This window comes from Neofelis nebulosa, chromosome 1 (genome assembly GCF_028018385.1).
Source record: "Neofelis nebulosa isolate mNeoNeb1 chromosome 1, mNeoNeb1.pri, whole genome shotgun sequence".
Taxonomy (NCBI): Eukaryota; Metazoa; Chordata; class Mammalia; order Carnivora; family Felidae; genus Neofelis; species Neofelis nebulosa.
The window spans coordinates 155,458,729-155,480,819 of record NC_080782.1 but is presented as its reverse complement, the minus strand read 5'-3'; the positions used below and the strand labels follow the sequence as shown (position 1 = coordinate 155,480,819).

General features: G+C 39.0%; 1 protein-coding gene across 2 annotated transcripts; it reads left to right on the top strand.

Moving 5' to 3' along the window:
• The first annotated feature begins 414 nt into the window (after positions 1–414).
• On the top strand, positions 415–20,075 carry TRIM58 (tripartite motif containing 58). 2 transcript variants are annotated; one of them, XM_058740911.1, is made up of 6 exons: positions 418–927; positions 4,838–4,933; positions 8,417–8,647; positions 11,654–11,676; positions 11,774–11,874; positions 16,070–20,075. In XM_058740911.1, exons 1-6 carry the CDS (start codon positions 505–507, stop codon positions 16,657–16,659), a joined length of 1,464 nt encoding a protein of 487 aa, XP_058596894.1. In that variant the 5' UTR covers positions 418–504; the 3' UTR covers positions 16,660–20,075. The 2 variants fall into 2 exon arrangements, with proteins under 2 accessions (XP_058596903.1, XP_058596894.1); XM_058740920.1 differs by lacking the exon at positions 4,838–4,933 and having other exon boundaries at positions 415–927.
• The last annotated feature ends 2,016 nt before the right edge of the window (positions 20,076–22,091 follow it).

The window sequence follows — 22,091 nt, the reverse complement described above, 5'->3', positions numbered from 1 at the left end:
TTCCCCTACTCATTTCTTTATCATGAGCTAATTAAATGGGAGTAGACAAATTAAAGTTTGGAACATATTTTAAGAACTTATTATGTCTTATAAGGATAAGGAGACCATGGAATAGTTCAAAAAGTAACGAAAGGCAGGAGCTCAGCCATTCTCCAAATGCACTGACAGTGAAAACATGAGATTAGGGGCTCCGTTAAGGTACAGTGTGAGGGATTCCGTTAGAAATGTTCAGTTTCCCAGGAGGCCAGGGTTAACATTATTAAACACTATGTTAAAATGTTAATTTTATCCTTGTAACTGAGGGTTGTCTGAGCTATGACTTTTCCTAGGGAGTGGCTGGTTTGGACTCTTGGAGCCGAGCCAGTGGATAAAACCCTTCCTGGGCCTGCATCTTCTGACGCTGTAGAGTCCCTCCCTTCTGTGCCAGAGCACTGGCCCAGATAGCGTGCGCAGCTGGGGAAGAGAGCGCTGCTATCAGCGGGGCCAGGCGACTTCCAGCCTGCCATGGCCTCTGGGGCACCTGGGGAGCGGTTGCGCGAGGAGGCTAGGTGCCCGGTGTGTCTGGATTTCCTTCAGGATCCGGTCAGCGTAGCCTGTGGCCACAGCTTCTGCCTCAGGTGCATCTCGGAGTTCTGTGAGAAGTCTGACAGCGCGCAGGGCGGCCTCTATGCCTGCCCGCAGTGCCGGGGCCCCTTTGGGCTGGAGAGCTTTCGGCCCAACCGGCAGCTGGCCAGCCTGGTGGACAGCGTGCGGCAGCTGGGGCTCGGCGCGGGGCCGGTGGGAGTGCGCCTGTGTGCGCAGCACTGCGAGGAACTGACCCTCTTCTGCGAAGTGGACCAGGAGGCACTGTGCTGGGTCTGTGACACCACTGCTGAACACAGGAGTCACCACACCATGCCTCTGCAAGAGGCAGCTCGGTGTTACCAGGTGAGAGTCCCTGTGTGCACCCTGCAAAGCGCACGTGGAGAGGCCCCCACTGCGAGTCTGCAAATGCGGCCCAGACATTCGAGCGGACCAGACATCCGAGCGGACTGAGCCACAGGTGTTAGTGACAAACCCTAGGGACAAACCCACATGATACCATCCTGATCTGTGCCCTTCCCACATCCTGTCTCTCACAGCCCACATTCAAGTTCGGTCTCCTTGCCTTATAGTAACCCCCTTTTGGGACCTCTATTCAGGAGTTCAAATGCACCCTTATTTTAGACTATCCTTTTTCCCATGAAGCCTTCCCTAGCTTTTTAGTTTCATCTTTTTTTTTTTTTAAGTTTATTTATTTATTTTGAGAGAGAGAGCAGGGGAGAGGCCAGAGAGAAAGGGAGAGAATCCCAACCAGGCTTAGTGCAGAGCCCCTAGTGGGGCTCAAACCCATAGGCCTTCAGATCATGACCTGAGCCAAGTCAAGAGTTGGACTGAGCCGCCCAGGTGCTCCTTCTCTTGGTTTTATTCTTGCTGATGCTGACATTCTGGTTCCAACAGCAAGACCTCTGGTGTGGAGGGTTGTGTTATCCAATTGGTTCTTGGTTACAGGTGTGTGTCTTTATTTTAAATACTTCTTAATAACTCCCAGTTGTATAATGCCTTGGTTTTTCATAATGCTTCTATGTTGATTAATATTGTCACCAAAACAATGCCGGGGTTTGGACACGTGTTAAGAATAGTGTCTGTGAGTACACAGCTCTGATCACTTGGATGCATGTGTACCCTGCAGATGCATGTGTACCCTGAAGTAAGAGTCCAGTAGGTAAGCACACAGGCCAGTCTCTATTCAACACCTATTTGGCAGCTGATGATGTGAGCATCCTCAATGCAGACAGGACTTGTATTGGAGTATTTGGCCCTCAAAGTGGCATCTGTGAAACTCTAATAGAATTTTCCCTACTGTTGCTTTTCAAGAGTTCTTTGACATATCCTGATCATGTCTTTTTTTTTTTTTAATGCTTATTTATTTTTGAGGGAGGGACTGAGAGAGAGAGAGAGAGAGAGAGAGAGAGCAGAGGAGGGGCAGAGAAAGAGAGAGAGGGGACAGAGGATCTGAAACAGCTCCAGGCTCTGTGCTGAAGCCTGGAGGATCTGTGCTGTCAGCTCAGAGCCCTGATGCAGGGCTCAAACTTACAAACAGTGAGATCATGATCTGAGCTGAAGTCGGATGCCTAACTGACTGAGCCACCCAGGCACCCCATCTGATCATGTTTAAATTCCCAACATCTGGAACAGCTACTACCACAAAGGAGATCAAAGTCATCTTTAATCTACTGACATGTCTAACTGAATACTATCACAATGAAATAATTTGCAAACATTGAATTTCTAAAATAATAATAATGTTATTATTTTAATTTTGTTTTACTTTTTAAATTTTTTTTAATGTTTATTTTTGAGAGAGAGACAGACAGAGCATGAGCAGGGGAGGGGCAGAGAGACAGGGAGACAGAGAATCTGAAACAGGCTCCTGGCTCTGAGCTGTCAGCACAGAGCTGACTCAGGGCTCAAACTCAGGAACCTGAGATCTTGACATGAGCCAAAGTTGAATGATTAACCGATTGACCCATTCAGGTGCCCCTTAACTTTGTTTTAAATTAAGGGTTTGAGATATTTCTTACCTCAACTTCCTTGTTGACATACCTAGAAATATCTCTTAGTTTTTTGTTTGTTTGTTGGTTTGTTGGTTTGTTTGTTTGTTTGTTTGTTTTTTGTTGTTGTCATCTACAAAATTCAGGTGCCAGCTACTTCCTACTTACACTTTTGAAGCATGTTGTCCCTGCTTTCTTTTTATCCAGAAGTTACCTCAATCTAACTTGATTGCATGTAATATGTCTCAAGAAGTTCCTTATATTTCAGTAGTTCTTAATTAAATGCCAGATAAATATCTTTTAAACTCCTTCACCTGTCAGTCAAGACTTTCTAGGGCCCCAACTTCTGTTTCCACAGTTCTTGTCTTAACCAACCATGAGGTCCAACAAAACCAGCCTGATCACTGTGGTCCCCAAACAGGCCACATCTTTTTCCCCTCCTTGCTTTTGCTCACAGTTTCTTCTGCCCAAGGGAGCTTTCCTCTCAGTGTCACAGTTCTATTTCTTGCAAACACTAAAACCAATGCCACTTCCCCCATCTTGTCAAATGTTTCCATAAATTCTACTGCTAGTTTATGTAGAGCGCTATAGATAAGATTATAGAAGTCTCTTTTTAAAGTCAGTTGTTGTTTAAGACTTATTAAATGGCTTTAGAAAGAGTTCCCCCCCCCCATTTTTCCTAAGATTTATTGAATGACTTGGGACAAATTTAAAAATATGCATATTGCGTATCTTTATGGGTGTTCTCTGTAGATAAAATGTATGTGTTTATTTCTAGCAGTGGTTGAAAGGAGATATAGTTTCTGTTTTTTTTTTTGTTAATTCCTCATAAGATTTATGACATTCTCTATCTTCTTTTCATTTAAGCATTAGTAATTTGCAAGGTTTCAGTTGACCAAATAATAATAAACAATTTTCTTATTATAAATCAATAAATAATTTTAAGAAGTTTAAATATATAGATACAAGGAATAACATCACTTTTGGGGTGCCTGGGTGGCTTAGTCAGTTGAGCATCCAACTTCAGCTTAGGTCATGATCTCACAGTTCATGAGCTCAAGCCCCACATTGGGCTCTCTACTGTCAGTGCGGAGCCTGCTTTGGATCCTTTCTCCCCCTCTCTGTCTGTCCCTCTCCTGCTCACTCTGTCTGTCTCTCTCAAAATAAGTAAATGTTAAATCAGATTATTTAAAAAAAAGGTATACACTTTCAACCAAGCAATAATTAAGATGCAATTTTGTCTACTGCACATTTGATGCTAACTAGTTTTTATATATCCATTGCAAGTACTTTTTTTTTCCAAAATTGGTGGTGTATTATATAAAATACACTTATTTCAATTTATTTTATAGTTGTGAATATTTCTTGTCATTCAGTATTTTGCAACACACTATTTTAGTTCCATCATGTTAATATAAAATATATTTTTCTCACTCTCTTATTGTTGACACTTGAAGTTACAATCCTACTATTTTGTTTATTTTATTTCATTTTATTTTATTACTTACTTAATTTATTTATTTTGAAAAGCACTTGTTAGCATTTCAAGCTACCAGGATGCAACCTCCCAACACCCCATCACCACACACTTAATCTTCTTCTCAGCTCTTCTGCTGAGGAATTTGACCTTCTCCACAACAGACTGTATTGGGACCTTTCTGTTTCCCCAAACTTTGTAGTAGCCGGATCATACCACCTCAATGATAGGGGCAGCTCCAGTCTTGTTTCTCACAGCATTTCCCGGTGTCCGCTCACTGACGTGTCCACTATTTATCAAGGCTAACAGTAGGGCAGACACTCTGGTTCCTCTTTAAGTGGTAATGTCTCATACCACCTTTTCCAAAGTAACCTGGGCAATATTTGTGGAGGTTGGCTGATAACTATGGTGATTCAAGAGGCCAGCATTACCCTGGCCTCCTGGGTGCTTCTGTGCTTCCCAGTGCAGCCATGGCTGTGGCTCATGTGGCCCCTAAGCTTCAAGATCTTCTGCAATATGGATGGTATGTCCACAGCCCAAAGGAAAGAGAGTCCTACTAATTTAAATTATGCTGCAATGAACATATATTTAGATAAACACTTAATTATACCTGGCATTAATACTTAAAAATATATTTATATTTTACTTAATCCTTAATGAGGTTAAACATTTTTATGTGCTCACTAAAGCCTGTTTTAATTGATCTTTGTATTTCCTGGTTAACCTAGTTGATGCCAGGTACTGAAATAGGGCATATACAATGGGTTCAGTGTATCTTTCCAAACAGGTAAAGCTCCAGAGGGCCCTGGAAATGGTAAGAAAGAAGATGGAGGAGGCCTTGACTCAGGAGGTCAATGTGGGGAAGAAAACTATCATTTGGAAGGTAAGAGATTCTTGGAACTTCAGGAGGCTTGCTTTTCCAAAAGATCCAAGTTTGGGTCATTAAATTACTGTTCAACCATTTTCCCTGCTCCACTACTTTTGTTCCATTTATATACTTGCTCTTGGGAAACATCTCAGTGTCATCCTGGGTCATCCCATGCCTGCAAATTACATCAGGTATGTGTGTTCTTTTTAACTCTATTAATAGTACCCCAATCCAAATTGTAAATAGAGAGTTTTACTGATCTTAATCTTACTATAATTTACTGCTCTATTCCTAATACCTAGAAAAGTCTCATACTTGAGTCTCATACTATCATCACTAGTTTAAAATATATGTATTTGTGTGTGTATATGTATATATATATATATATATATATATATATATATATGTATATAAGATGAATGGCATGATAAATACTTCGCAGCATTGATACATATGAAATATAGCTAATAGTGATCATCTTACAGATAGGAAGATAATGTGAACTTTCACCTCTTTTCAGTAATTCATATATATGTCCTTTTTTTTTACACTTCATCAGTTTTTTCACTTAACTCTTCATACACACACACACACATACACACATACCACACACAGTGATTTCAATCTGCGGTGATTTTGCCCTCTAAAGGATATTTTACAATATATGTATTTTTGGTTCTCACAATTCGGCGGGGTGGGGGAGTGGGCTCGCTACTGGAATTTCATGCGTGAAGGGCAAGCATGCTGCTAAACACCATACAAAGCACAGGACAGCCCATGGAAACTCATAATTTAAAAAAAAATAAATTTAATGTTTATTTATTTTTGAGAGAGAGATACATCGTGAGTGGGGGATGGGCAGAGAAAGAGGGAGACACAGAATATGAAGCAGGTCCCAGGCTGTGAGCTGTCAGCACAGAACCTATGCAGGTCTCAAACCTACTAACCTTGAGATCATGACCTGAGCTGAAGTCGGATGCTTAACTGACTGAGCCACTCAGGCGCCCCATTTAAAAAAAAAAAAAATTAATGTGAAACTCATAATAAAGAATAATCTGGTAAGATATCATTAGGGTCAAGATTGAGAAACTATACATAGAAGTTATATGTAAATAATATATAACATATATAGGATTTATTTTATAGAGTATTTCTATTATTTTTCTGTCTCCAAATAACCCTTATTCTGTGATCATATTCTATAATTTTTCTAATTATACTTTTTAAGTTTATTTATTTTGAGAGAGAGAGAGAGAGAGAGAGAGAGAGAAAGAGCAAGCACATGAATGCACACCAGAGTGGGGGAGGGGCAGAAAGAGAGGTAGAGAGAGAATCTCAAGCAAGCTCTGTACTGTCAGCATGGTGATGAGCCCAACGTGGGGCTTGAACTCACAAATTGTGAGATTATGACTTGAGCTGAGTGAAATCAAGAGTCAAGGGCTCTTTCACCTATGGACTGAGCCATTAGGTGCTCCTATATTTTTCTAATTCTTTCCTTACTCTTTTCTTAAAATTTTTGTTTTATACACTATCCTCAGACAGATATTTCCATAAGGACCATTTAGGCTACATTTTTCTTCTGTGTTGAGTCTTATCTTTTTCTCTTGCTATGCAGTATATAGTTAATGTATGTAGTTACATGTAGTTAAATACTTAATGATAATTTTTGTTCTTTTTGGGCTAATAATCCAAGTCTCTCTCCCTCCCTCTCTCTCTGCTCTGCTCCCCAACTTGTGCTCTCTGTCTCTAACATAATAATTATAATTAAAAAAATAAAATAAAAAGTGATAGCTTATGCCCTTTAATCAAACCAAGGCATTATAATGTTTAGCAATGAGCCTGGGGATCCAAAATGAGAGACTGTGGGAGGTTAACTTGCCTCCTATACTCAGTTTAAAGCTAGTTTTACACATATCAGTATGAAGAGAATAAAATTTATGTCTCTGTGTATAATAATGCTGCAACAAAGTATATTCCTTAGGTCTATTTAAAAAATGTAGATGTGAGATTTGGGTGGAAATCAGTATTAATTTCCTGAAGTCAACTCTGCAGTAAATGGCCTGACAATCATTTATTTCCTTTTGGGCTATACAGAGAATGTTAGCCTTAGGTTTCACAATTACAATATTACTAAGTAATATTCACATCTCTACTCTCTAAGACTCTTTTTCACATTTATAAATCTAGGTCTCTGTAAGCTCTTTTCATAAGTTATTTCCACCCTGTTCTCATTCTAGTGAATATTTTTTTTTAAATCAGGCTCTCTTTTTTTTAAGTTTATTTATTTATTTTGAGAGAGAGTGCAAGTGGGGGGGGGCGGGGCAGAGAGAGAAGGAGACAGGGAATCCCAAGCAGGCTCTGCACTGTCAGCACAGAGCCAGACATAGGGCCTGAGCCCACCAACTTTGAGATCATGACCTGAGCTGACCCCAGTGCTTAAAGAACTAAGCCACCCAGATGTCCCTCTAGTGTAATAATCTATAATGTATTTTATGTATAGTATAATAATGTATTTTAACTTCATTGTGCAACTATTCCTTGCTAGTCATTCTGCTCAGCAGTTTAATAGATATCCAATTTTAATTCCCATACCATACACCTGTTTCCCCATATTTTATTTTATCTTAGAGAGAAGGCACAATCAGGGGAGAGGGACAGAGGGAGAGAGAGAGAATCTTTTTCTTTTTTTAAATTTTTTTAGCATTTACTCATTTTTGAGTGACAAAGACAGAGTATGAGTGGGGGGAGTGGCAGAGAGGGGGGAGACACAGAATCTGAAGCAGGCCCCAGGTTCTGAGCTGTCAGCACAGAGCCTGACGCAGGGCTCCACTTCATGAACCGTGAGATCACGACCTGAGCCGAAGTTAGACACTTAACAGACTGAGCCACCCAGGTGCCCAGAGAGAGAGAGAGAGAGAGAGAGAGAGAGAATCTTAAGCAGGCCTCATGCTCAGCAAGCTCAATCACATCACCCTGGGATCATGACCTGAGACAATATTAAGAGTTAGAGGCTCAACTGACTGAGCCATGCAGGTGCCTCTCTCCATATTTTATTTTATTATTTTTTTAAATAAAGTTTATTTATTTTGAGAGAGACAGAGTGAGTGGGGGAGGGGAAGAGAGAGAATTGCAAGTAGGCTTCATGCTGTCAGCGCAGAGCACACAGGGCTTGAACTCATGAAGTACGAGATCCTGACCTGAGCCGAAATCAAGAGTGGGATGCTCAATCAACTCAGCCACCCAGGTGCCTCTTCCCATATTTAAAATGTGGCACCAAAACTTGCCTATAAAAGTGCCTTGCACCCAACTCCATGGCAAAATGGGAACCCAAATCCAACTGTCTTTTCAAATTCTAGTGGCCTCTGGTTCTTGCATGTTGTTAAAATGCAGCCCATTCATTCACAGACATTGCCTCCAGCCTCACTGTCCCATACCTGTATGGGGAAGCCAGACGCTGTGCCCCCACTGCTGATGCTCTGATCCCCTGTGTCACTCCAGGAAAAAGTGGAGATGCAGAGGCAGCGCTTCAGGCTGGAGTTTGAGAAGTATCGTGGCTTCCTGGCCCATGAGGAGCAGCTCCAGCTGCGGAGGATGGAGGAGGAGGAGCGAGCCACCCTGCAGAAACTGCGGCACAGCAAGAACCTTCTGGGGCAGCAAAGCAGGGCTCTGAAGGAGCTGGCTGAGGAGCTGGAGGAGAGGTTCCAACGCCCAGCTCTGGGGCTGCTGGAGGTAAGCCTGGGCGCCTCCGGCACAGGGAGGCTCAAGTGCCAGACCACAGGGACAAATAGCCGCTTTCAGAGACAAGTCACATAGTCATTCATGCTTTTTAGCAAAAGGACACCCTAGAATGTATGTGTGAGGCACCTTAATTCGAAGTCCTAGCATCAGAATGAGAACGGACCCTACACAATTCTATAAAATAGTTCATAGTAGAGAGAAAAGTTTAAGTATTTTTTAAAAAGTAAAATTAATTCAGTATCTTACCTATAAGGTTAACCAGAAAATGGACAATCTATGCTATGTTTCCTGCAAAACACTTCTTTTTAAATTTTTTAACATTTACTTTTTTTTTTTTTTTTGAGAGAGAGAGACAGAGAGAGAGAGTGAGAGAACAGGGGAGGAGCAGAAAGAGGGAGACACAGAATCTGTAGCAGGCTCCAGGCTCTGAGCTGTCAGCACAGACCCCAATGCCAGGCTCAAACTCATGAACCTTGAGATCATGATCTGAGCCTAAGTCAGACATTTAACTGTGAGCCACCCAGGGGCTTCATGAAAAACACTTCTTAAAACTTCATAGTCAATCTGTCAATGATGATATGCTGTATTTCAGTGATGGCCAATTCCAAAAGTCTTTGGTAATCCATTTCAATGTCAGAGCTGAAAATATGAATGATGGTTTAACTTCTTCAGCTTGAAGTTTTCCTGTTAAATCTTATGGCAAACACTAATTTCCTTGTCCATATTGCATGCCTATTCCAGGCAAAGTGAAGAGGGATTCAGTAGGTTTCGTGCAGTTTCCTTATAATCAGTAGGGATTATACAGCAGAGACACAAATAACAAGAAAAAATATTTGTTCTTAACCCTCCAGGAGGTCATCAAAATCCCAAGTGAACTGAGAAACTCATTGTTGTTAATGTACGCATATTATCATGATAGAATCTACTGCAGTCAAAGATTTCTGGGCATATTTCATTCTGTCTCATCCCCAGTGACTCATCAGGATATTCTGAACTAAGTAATTCATATCATCCCTTAGCCACTGACCCACAGATTCCACCTTGTCTGAGTTAGTTCCAGACACTGAAAGTACCATGAAATAAATATTCATATTAACTATCTATATAATGTTTACAAGTACAATGAATAAACAGCACTGGTTACATAGTTGGGGGAGGTCATTGAATGAATGAACTTACAATGCATTTTTATTTATTTTGTCTAATTTAATTCATTTTGTCTTCAATATATCTGTATCTACACAAAATTTATTATTATTATTATTATTATTATTATTACTATGGTCATTTCCTTGTGAGCAAACTAAGTATGAGAAAGGAATTAATTTTCTGAATTTCAGACAGTAAATATACACAGAAAGTTTAACATTTTCCTTTTTTCTAATTTTTATATATATTTTTAATGTTTATTCATTTTTGTGTGAGGGACAGAGTGTGAGCATGGGAGGGGCAGAGAGATAGAGGGAGACACAGAATCCAAAGCAGGCTCCAGGCTATGAGCTGTCAGCACAGAGCTCGACACAGGGCTCAAAAACACAAGCTGTGTGGGGCGCCTGGGTGGCGCAGTCGGTTAAGCGTCCGACTTCAGCCAGGTCACGATCTCGCGGTCCGTGAGTTCGAGCCCCGCGTCAGGCTCTGGGCTGATGGCTCGGAGCCTGGAGCCTGTTTCCGATTCTGCGTCTCCCTCTCTCTCTGCCCCTCCCCCGTTCATGCTCTGTCTCTCTCTGTCCCAAAAATAAATAAAAAACGTTGAAAAAAAAAAAATTTAAAAAAAAAAAAAAAAAAAAAAAAAAAAAAAAAACACAAGCTGTGAGATCATGACCTGAGTTAGTCAGATGCCCAACCGACTGAGCCACTCAGGTGCCCTTAACATTTTCAATAATAATATTCATCATCTTATCTTACTATATCTCAAAACACACCATTACTTTTTTTTACATTTATTTATTTTTGAAAGAGAGAGAGCACAAGTTGGGGAGGGGTACAGAGAGGGAGACAGAATCTGAAGCAGGCTCCAGGTTCTGAGCTGTCAGCACAGAGCCAGATGAGGGGCTTGAATTCACCAACCGTGAAATCATGACTTGAGCTGAAGTTGGAAACTTAACCAACTGAGCTACCCAGGTGCCCCACAAAACACACAATTTAAAACTAGCATTTATTAGCACCAAAAGTTGTTAAAATGATTTATAGTACAAATCTTAGGGAGAATATATTCTAAAATTATTTATGTTGATTGTTATATCCACCTTTGCCTTTCTTCCTCAGTACCAGTAAGCGGCATTTTACCCTCCCACTCCCCAAAGCCTGCCAGTCCCATAAAAAGTAATTATTTCCCTGCGTTTATGCCTTCTGAAAATTATCTACCACGTGGGTATTTTTTAGAGGGAAAAGGAAAATTTAAGGCAGGTGATTTATTTAAATAATCTCCTTTGAGATAAAATGTTGCTATTAATTAATGACTTTCTTTTTTATCCAGTTAGTAAACCTACTTCCATATGAGTTCGTAGCTATGGTAGGTTGGTTCAACGAGTGAGGAATTTGGGGTTTTCTTACAGAGACATTGAGAGTAATGTTTTTTTGTCTATACCTTTCATCATCCCTCAAATGAATTCTGGAGACATTTATGGTCTATTTTTACCTTCATTTCATCCACATTAGTTACCAGAATGTATTTCTCTATTAAAATATCCAAATGTCAGAATTATCAATTCAAAAAATAATTAAGTTGGTTGATATCATAGGAGTTAACCTAAACTTTGTGTATTCTGATTCTATTCAAATAGAGGCAAACTGATTCTATTATGTTAAAATTCATGAGAAAAGTCAACAGCCAAGTTTTGGATTTGGTTAAGAGAGATTCATGTCTCCTCTATTTTCGTCTTCATAGTTAATTATTTCTGATCATTCCTAAAGAGATGTTCATAGTTTGTTTCCAATCTGTCAAAAGCAGTTCAGAGGGCTGACTCACACCTGCTTGTATTTCTCTTTTACTTTCAGGGTGTGAGAGAAGCATTGAGCAGGTATGTTTACTTTCTGGATCAGGGAATGGGTTTGGAGATGACAAGGAAGGTGGTTGATAAGTCCTACTGAGAATTATTGGTTCTGTGTCTTTCTCAGAAGTAAGGATGTCATGCAGCTGGAACTGGAGAACATCCCCATGGAGCTGAAGACAATGTGTCACATCCCTGGGATGAGGGAAATGTTGAGAAAGTTCCAAGGTAGGCTGCATCTTTGAGCTTGGAGAACTATGGAGCCCAGGGTTTGGCTGTTTTTGTAATGTGTTACTGCAGAAGTCAGTCTGCAGAAACAAACAGAACCCAAAGTTTACTGACTAAAATCAGTAAAGGGCTATTTTTAAATCATGTAATTGGCTTCTTTCTGGATTGTGAAGGCTTTTGTTTCACCTCATCTCCCTCTGGGAGCCATGCAGATAGAGCCCAACCTCCTTTCTGTTGCTGGTAGCTTTGGGAAAGGGCACGGTTATGGTGATTTGGGCACTGCTCATAAAGGCAACCACACTACAGTGGAACACTGGCTTCCCTAAAGATTTTATTAAGTAAAGTGAATCACATGGCCATGCCAAGTTATAAGGGTGGGTGGGAGAGAACACTTTGTTCAGAAGAAAGAAAACTGGGATATGTGTATAATTATAAAAAATACCAGAGGTACTAACACACATTTTAGCTACATTTAGTTAGAACAATATAGACTTGAAAGTGTGGTTCTTAGTTTATTAACTGTGATTTGAGTAAAATTAGTTCCAATGAATATTCATTTCCCTGTTTATAAAATGCTGAAAAATGTATTATTGTTTGGAAAACTAAATGAATGATACTTGAAAGCAGAAAAATAACCAATATAAAAGCCTTAAGGTACATCAAATAAGAGATTTGATTTTAAAAATTTTTTTTTAACGTTTATTTATTTTTGAGACAGAGAGAGACAGAGAATGAATGGGGGAGGGTCAGAGAGAAGGAGACACAGAATCTGAAACAGGCTTGAGGCTCTGAGCTGTCAGCACAGAGCCCGATGTAGGGCTGGAACTCATGGACCGCAAGATCATGACCTGAGCCACAGTCCGACGCTCAACTGATTGAGACACCCAGGCGCCCCGGGATTTGATTTATTATCTGTCACTTGAGGAGGGGCCAATGATATTCAATCAATTACTTTTGTGTATGAATAACTGTGGTGACATAAATTTGTCTGTTAGATTTGATTATTCTGTTCTTTAAAACAATATAGATTCAATATTTGTATTTATTTTTTATTTTGTGTTTTTTTAATGCTTATTTTTATTTTTGAGAGAGAGAGAGAGACAGAGCACGAACAGGGGAAGTGCAGAGAGACAGGGAAACACAGAATCTGAAACAGGCTCCAGGCTCTGAGCTGTCAGCACAGAGCCTGATGCAGGGCTCGAACTCACAAATTATGAGATCATGACCTAAGTCAAAGTCGGACACTCAACTGACTGAGCCACCCAGGTACCACTGTATTTATTTTTTAAAATTCACATTATATGCAGCAATGAAAACAAACTGTGGTTAAATACTGGTTTCACTACTTACAGGGAGACAGCTTTGACCCATATTGAGAAAACCCATATTACCAGTCCTGCTCCTGCTTAATGATGGGAAAATCAATATATACCAACTGCATGAATTGTTACAATTTATTAAACTCTCATAATCAGTGTCATAATATTCCCATTTCTTTTACTGAATTAAATAATTAATGAATCAATTCAATAAAATGAATTTATGCCACTCACTTCTCTAAGTATTGAAATATATTATTGAACAATAACAAAAAATCCTACAAACCCATAACTTTGTGTTGTAAATATTTATTTAAATTATACAAAATACACAGAATGTTAGAAGATTATACAGAATATAAGGTAAGGGTAGCCAGAAGTTCGTGGGGTAGGGCATCTAAACTTGAATTTGACAATAAAGGAGGGCCCCTTCAGGGATAACTCAGCAGATATCTAATCTGAAAGAAAACATTCCAGGCAATAGAAATGATGAGTGCCCATGCCTGAGACAGAAATATAGAAGATGTGTTTCAGGAACTATGAGGTCTTTGTAGCTGGGGAAGAATTAACAAGGGGAGAGTCAGAGAGGCCAAGACAAGACCAATTAGCACAGGGTGGTATGGGCAGGTCACTGTGAACAGGATGCTTTACCTTTGAGTAAACAGGAAGTCAATAAAAAGCTGTGAATGGAGGAATAGCATGATTATATTAATGTTTTGAGAGGCTCACTCTGTATGCTTCACTGAGAATAAATGCAAAGGGGCAAGGCTTTAGGTGGGAAAAGCAATTAGGAGCCTTTGCAATAATTCCATTAGAGATGATTGTGGATTGGATCGGAGTGGTACTGTTGGAGGTGCTGAGGTGTGTACAGAATCTTGGCATATTTTGAAGGTAGAGCTGGCAAGATCTGCTGTTGGATTAGATGTGAGTTGTCAGAGAAAGAGAAAAGTCCGAAATGACCCAAAGATTTAAATCTCTACAGCTGGTGTAAGGAAGTTGCCATTTATATTGATGGTTAAAAGGGCAGGTGAGGCAGAAGGAGGAGAGTTGGGTTTTGAGCATATCAATCTTGTGATGAGTATTAAATATCAAAAGTTTCATGTCAGGTAGGCAAATGATTTTGCAAATATGGAGTTTCAGGAGAAAGGTCTAAGGTAGAGATATGCATTTGGAGTCAGTAAGCATTTGAATGGAATTAAATTAAATCAGTGAGCCAACCAGCCCAAGAACTATTGTGTGCTGAGTCAGAAAGAAGAGGTCCAGGTCCTGAGACCACTGGTTTCTCCAATGGCAGTGATGGAGAAGAGGAGAAAACAGGAAAGGGGATCAAGAACGAGTGAGGAGAAAAGAGGGAAGGAAAGCATGATGATGGCTGTCTTTGGGAAAGAGAAAGGAGGTTTTTCAGAACAAGGGTATTCTCAACAGCATTAATGCTACAGAGAAGTAATTTAAGGTGAATTCATCAGTGTGGAGGTCACTGAGGAGATGGACACGGACAGTTTGATTACAGTATTGTTATATCGTGATGAGCAATTGAATCTAACAGAGAAGGGTTGGGGAAGGAATTGGAGACAGACCATATTAAAAACCATGTCACAGATTTATTGTCTTATAAATGGAGCAAGGAAGTGTGGTGGCTGGGAAATAATGTGTAAAGACATAACATACATCACATACACCTAGCACAATTCCATGGAAAACCATGTCTCAGTCTGTTATTTATGACTTCTAGAATATGGAGAGACCACATAAGCTCTGATTCTGAGTCTCCTCAGCTGTAATGTGGGGATGATAATGGCCACCCTGTGGGTGGGTAAATGCATTAGCAGAGATGAGGTATTATTTATGTGACCAACTCAGGTTTGGGTTTCAACACAAGATCACTAGAAGTGGTCATTGGAATAGTATTTGTTATTATGATATTAAAAATAAAACTATGTTGATGAAATTTATTATTTTGAATATTTATAAGACAAGACACTGAATATTTTACATCCTTCCTTCTTCACTGAGATTTCACACATGCACAAGTAAAACTTCACATCAATCTGACTGGGACTTCACAGCATCAATATTGGTTTTCTATTGGTGTATAACAAATTACCACAGACTTAACTGCTTAAAACCTCACATGCTTATTAGCTCATAATTATACAGATCAGACATCCATGTGGGATCAGCTAATTTTTCTCCTTATGGTTTCACAAGATCAACATTAAAGTGTTGGCCAAGCTGGTCTTCTCTGAAGAGTGTGGGGAAGAATCCACTCCCAAGTTTATTCAGTTTATAGGCATAATGTAGTCCTGACAGTTGTAAGGCTGAGATCCCCATTTTAAGAGTTCGTGTGATTATATTAGATCCACTCAGATAATCTTCCTCTTCTCAAAAAACATAACATAATCCTGAGAGTAGCACCAGGGTCTGAAGGTCATGGAGCTCATCTTAGAATTCTGCCTACCACAGTAACATAACTTTGAAAGTAGTGGATTTCAAATTAATGAAATTTTCCTATGGATTTTGAGAAAAAATAAATAAATGCGGAAGATCTTCCTAAGAACACCCAAGTGCTCTGAATTTAGATGAAAGGAATCTAAATGGTCATGCACATGGTTTGTCATATTATCAATGGTTATGTTTTTATTGAGGCAATAATGAGTTCTGAATCATGTAGAGGTAACTGAGGAATACACAAGTGAGTGATGAAGAAAATAGTCAGCCACCTGCAAGGTAAAATATTTATTTCGCTTTCTCTAGGAGTTAATAGAGAGAGAGAGAAATGGGGAGTATTATGGACTATTATCCATAATATTGTGGCTTCCTAAGTTTTCACCTGTCTTTTCTGACGTTTCATATGTCCCACAAAATTCTTCCCACAGTTGATGTCAAGCTGGACCCTGTCACAGCGCATCCTAGCCTCCTCTTGACTGCTGATCTGCGCAGTGTGCAGGACGGAGAGCTGTGGAGGGATCTCCCCAACAACCCGGAGCGATTTGATACATGGCCCTGTGTCCTGGGTTTGCAGAACTTCTCCTCAGGAAGGCATTACTGGGAGGTCATGGTAGGAGAAAGAGCAGAGTGGGGTGTAGGTGTCTGTCGAGAGACGGTGCTGAGAAAGGGGGAGACCACACCCTCTCCTGAGAACGGAGTCTGGGCCATGTGGCTACTGAAAGGAAATGAGTACATGGTCCTTGCCTCCCCATCTGTACCTCTCCTCCACCTGGAACGGCCTCATTGCATTGGGATTTTTTTGGACTATGAAGCAGGTGAAATCTCCTTTTACAATGTAACAAATGGGTCTTACATCTACACATTCAACCAACTGTTCTCTGGTATTCTCCGACCTTACTTTTTCATCTGTGACACAATTCCTCTTACCTTGCCACCTATGACAGATGTGGAGTCAGAAAATTGGGCATCCAGGGGTCATCTTTACTCTGCTTCTAATGTTGGACATGATCATTCCTAAAATTCTGTTCCTGAGAATTTTATGCCTAGCAAGTTTTCCTGGAGTGGAATCGGGAGGATGCAAATATGCTAAGCCCCAAAATGTCCCCATTTAGATCAGCACTTTAATCCTTATTGCTATGGACATTTTTCCATGAGGACAAAACAGAAAATATGAAATATTTGCATCTGGAGGAGGATTACAGAGCATAATAATTTTAGAAATGCAGCAATCTCCTCAAGTCTTTCCAGGTGGTGCTACAGCTTTTCTTGATGAGGCTTTCTTCAAGTGAATGGACCTGGTGTTAAACAAAGATTTCTATTCATTCATTATAATTTCACATTCATTTTTATATCTTTTTGTTCCAAGCCTTCGATATATTGAGGATAAGAAATGTCATTTTTTTTTTTTTTTTTAGAAATGGCAATTCCTAAATTGGTGGAGAACAGTCCAATACAGCATCAGATCTATAATTCTGTTTCTCCCTCTTCTTATTTCCCTTCTCTTCTCTCATTCTTTCTGTGTGTTTGTCTCCGTCTCTAACTTTTTTCTCTTTCTTGCTCTTGACTTTTTTTTTTCTCTCTACCTCTTCTTGTTCAGCCTTCCATTTTTTTCTAGATTAACAAATTCAGGACCATTTCTTTTTATTCAATTTTCCTATGACTACATTCATTTACTCTTTGAATCCTCTTTGTACTGAGACTAATTGGATTCTGGAATCCATTTCTTTCATTCTGATATAACTGATTACCACACCACACCCCTCTGAGATTGCCATTTTTCCCTTTATCTTTGAAGACATGTTTTAGAATAGGAATTTCTCAGAATTCTGATGCAACTAGTTCTTTGACTTAGCCATTTACTAGTTTAAGACCTCAACACCTTTCTCTTTAGGTCTCAGCTACTTAATATGGTTCCTATATGTGGAAAAAATGATATGAATCTTAGAATTCTATGGCAAATATTTAAGATCATGATTGATATGATTGGTGTGAATTAAACTTTCTACTTAAATACAATATAAAGATGATGATGACGATTATGATGATGATCTGCTAATAATATTTGACTTTTCTTTAAAATACACTCTCTACTTTCCAAACAAAATTCTTAAGTCATTGAAGGCTAACTTTGCTGTTATATTTCTCTGTATCTGTCTAATAAAAAATTGTGAGGCAAATGCTAAAATTCAAATGTTTAAGTGCCAAACAATTACTAATGAATGGCAAATTTAGTTAACAGTATTTTGATAATAATCTGCCAACATTTTAATCTTCCACTTTAATTCTACCTTGAATTTTAAAGTATTTTTCTCTTCCAGAGAGATCTCTTTGACTAAAATCTTTCACTTACTTTCCAATAATATTATTAACATAGTTTTCTTTCTGCACTTTTTCAATATTTTTCTTTCCAGACATTTTTCTTACATTTGGAGGACTATCATGAAATATAATAGTTTTAGAAATGGTATGATCTCATAAACTATTACCAAAAGACTCTATGAACTTTATTGATGAATCCTTGCATTAAAAAAGATTTATATACATTCATGTTTGGTATATTTATATTTGATCATAAGCAAACAATTCCTCTCTCCATCTCTCCTTTCCAAATGGGGGTATTAATGTATTCTTATCTCCATCTTGGTGACATTTTATAGACCATGAATGCCCTAGGCCTCTTCCATGCATGGTTTGAGTAAAGAAGAGGCTCATGCCTTGGGTTTCAGCTCATGCTTCCCCATCATCAGGGATTAAACAGGAGCTGGCAACTTACTGTAACACCTGAGTGTTGATGTTACTGTAAGGCCAGGATCCATGACAGGAGTCAATGCAGAGAAAATACACTCAGAGCAGTAGAGACCCTTCCACATAGACATCAGGAGAAACAGAGTCACTTTTCTGAGATCTCACCTCCTTGGGGGTTCCAACACCCATTCACTTATGCTTAATGGGTAGAAGGACAACACCACATACTCAGGGTGTGAACAGAGAATAACCAGTTCCTATGAGAAAGCAAACATCCTGGTTTCCACTGTTTCTCTCTAATGCTGTTATCTTACTTTGCATCTTACTATGATTTATGTCAATCATTAAGCCAACTTAAGTGTGCCTTCATCCCTTGTTTCCTAAACTTTGCAAGGTTTTGTGCGTCTTCCTAAAGGTTTCTTCTGTTCTTTATGGAATTCTGGTTCACTAACAGCAAACTTCTTTAAATCCTATTTAAAGATTTTTCCTATTCTCCTGAAACATATAGGAATGTGAGAGTGTGCATGTACGCATGCATGCACACATACACACAGACTTCTCCATCTCAGTGGAAAGCAACACCATCCTTTCAGTCGCTCAAGCCAAGAATCTGGTTGACTTCTCTCTTGATTTCTTTGGCCCTCATCCAAACCATCAGCAAACCCTTGGTTCTACCTTCAGAACATATACAAAGCTTAGCCAGTCCTAACCACTCTGCTGCTATAACTAGTCTGAACTTCCATCCTCTTCCACTGAGTTGCTACATTTGGTTCCTAACATTAGCTGTACTCCAGCCCTTTGCGCATCCATTATGGATGCTGCAGCTGGGTTATCCTTCAGCTCCCAAGACAGTACTTTGCAATGACTTTCCATTCAACTTAGATAATCTTTACAGCAAAACTTCAAACCCTGGAGTATCTAAACACAAGCTCCTTACCTGATTCTGATTTTGTGTCCCTCCACATGCTTCTGTTTTTATCTTCCTCCCTCTATCCTGGCACCTGGGCTGGGTTTACATCAGACAAGGCACTTCCCACCATGGGTCTTTCTCCCAGATTAGCCCTCTACCTGTGGTTCCATTTTCCCACATATCTCCTTTACTTATCCCATTTTTTTCATTAATCCTGCTCAAATCCAACTTCTCAGTTCAACTAAACTGTCTGAATCACCTTGGAGTCCACCCAGAACCCACTCTCCCAGTCCCCTTTACCAGGCCCAATGGAGCCTTTTTTTCCAATATTGTAGTTAACAATTTCTAAATGTATTCTATTATATTGTTATCTTATTTATTGTGTTTATTTTTGTTTGTTTGTTTTGCCTTTTATTGGTAGAATGTAAGCACTCTGAAGGGAGGGATATCGGTCTATTGATAACAGTATTCCCAACATATCTCAAGCACCTCAGATACTGGTTTGTACATGGTTATCACTCAATTCATATTTGTTGAATAATAAATGATTGACTTTCAGGGGAAGCATTAAATCATAGATCTAAAAGTGTTTTCTGAAATGTAACATATTATACTATTATAATTAGTATTTTATTATTATTACTATTATTTATAAGTACACAATCACTGTCCAATAAAGTTTAATGTCAAGTGCTAAATGAGTAGAATCCATTTTTAGGTATACAGAAAATTTGAAAAGAGGGATCAATTTGTGAAGGTAATAAATTCTAGGAACATGATGACTTGCCATTCCCAGGTATGGTCTTATTGAGCCTCTGGTAGCTTTGATTCCCTATGACAATATGCCAACACTTTTGAATTATGCATTACTTCATATGCACTCCGTATGCCACCTTTCATACCCACTAAGGGTGTGGGGAGACTTCTGTAAAATTATATGGACTAAAACCTTTTTTTAAATTGAATCTTTCATGCTTTATGAGACCCTCTTGATCTGAGGTTCACAGAAGAGCCAACTCCAACAGCTAAAGGGTGTCTTGGGTCTCCTCTCCTCCCCATCACTCCTTACCATCATGCATGTCTCTGTTATTATACATTGGACTTTTTGTCTGGCCCAGGTCACTTTAAAGAATGACTAAAATCATAAAGAATGATTCAAAAGTCAACTAAAAACCTTAGATTATAGTTTCTCTGAAGCTATAGCTCTCAGAGTTAGGTTTACAGTTTAACAAGACTGGATAATCTATTCAAATACCTAATTTGATAATTTCCTACTCCACCCCCTCAATCAGGTGACTGGTTTGTCAAGTGAGTTAACCAAATAAGCTAATGATTCTAACATGTTAAGAAGGTCCTGAATGAAGTAAAAAGGGAGGAGAGAGATATATGGGGCTGGTTGGACATAGGAAGTGAAATAGCTGCATTAGGAGTTAGAAAGAACTTAGCAAATTGAGAGTTGTAATTTCAACTCTTAGTGTCCCAAAGGGCACAGAAATTGGGAATGCTGGGATTTATTAAACCTGTCTGCTCTTCAAGCATGGACCCCTCCATGCACATTTTCTGGGTGCTACTGGGTCCCTCTGTGGAATTGTTCAACAGGGAAGAAGGAACAATGGAGGTGGTCTGAATATGTATGGGCACATTCTAGAAACCTACAAGTTATATTGATTCATTTATATGAAATATCTTCTTTGTTCCCTGACTCTGTAACCATATGTACTCAAAAGTACCCAAATAATCCTTTTGATAAATTCTCTAACTAGTTGATTCAAACTCGTCTGATTATTCTCTGATATTTCTTGGCTGATTGCATGGATTCAATTTCTATTTATATATTTACTTTAGTATTATTAAAAAAAGTCCAACCTCATGATGTCACATTTGCCTCAAAAAGGGCATTAAAAACATGGTCACATATCCACAATCTAATAAAGTTAGAATTTCATAATAACTGCTCAAATTACCTCTAGTTTTTTTTCTTCTGAAACTATAAGGTATAAATTAATATATGCTGACATCTTCCTTTCAGATCTAAAAATAAGTAAATAAATGAATTAAACAAAATAGTTCACCCTATTAGCTCCTTAAATTAATAATAAAATGTATATTAGTTAATGCATTTATGACATTTTTCACTAAGACAAAGAGTTCTTTGTCATCATTCATAAAATTTTTTAGTAAAAAAAAAAGGTCAAAATTCTTTTGCTAAAGAAGAAAAAAAGGAAAAAAAAAAGCATGATCTTATTCCATGTAGTATGGAACTGATTAGTCCTCAATTGTTTTTCAGGCACATAAAAATTCTTGGTAACAGGGGAGCAAATGGCCCATCAGGATTTATGTTTATAAAACAACAATGGATTGAGGCTTTAGTTTTACTTACATGAAGTAATAAATCTTTTTTTATACAAGGGACAAATTATCATGGTACTCATTTTTTGTCTAGACCTTATGGGAGATTGAACACAATGTGATAGATATCTACAGCACACCTCAGTGTATGTACTAATGACCCCTGTGGGCTCAGAAGTTTTCCCAGAGCTTAAGGCTGTTGATGAATCAAGACCACCATTATAATACCTCCCCAGTCTTTCCTCAGGAGAGCTACATCATACTATCATTGCCCTCAGGATAAATATTGTGGTCAATTGCATTTAAAGAGGAATGAGCCAAGCCAAGGAGAGGTGCTTTCATTTCCTCCACATCTGGAATTACACCTGGCTAGAACATCCATGTGAACTCAGTAGTCATGGAGAGGGCATTGTAAAATCCATGGAGGTCTTCCACCTAGATCTGTA

Coding starts and splice junctions, on each gene's coding strand:
- TRIM58 (XM_058740911.1), top strand. CDS start 505: ATGGCCTCTGGGGCACCTGGGGAGCGGTTGCGCGAGGAGGCTAGGTGC. Junction 8,648..11,653: donor CAGCTCTGGGGCTGCTGGAG/GTAAGCCTGGGC, acceptor TTTTACTTTCAG/GGTGTGAGAGAAGCATTGAG. Junction 11,875..16,069: donor AATGTTGAGAAAGTTCCAAG/GTAGGCTGCATC, acceptor TTCTTCCCACAG/TTGATGTCAAGCTGGACCCT.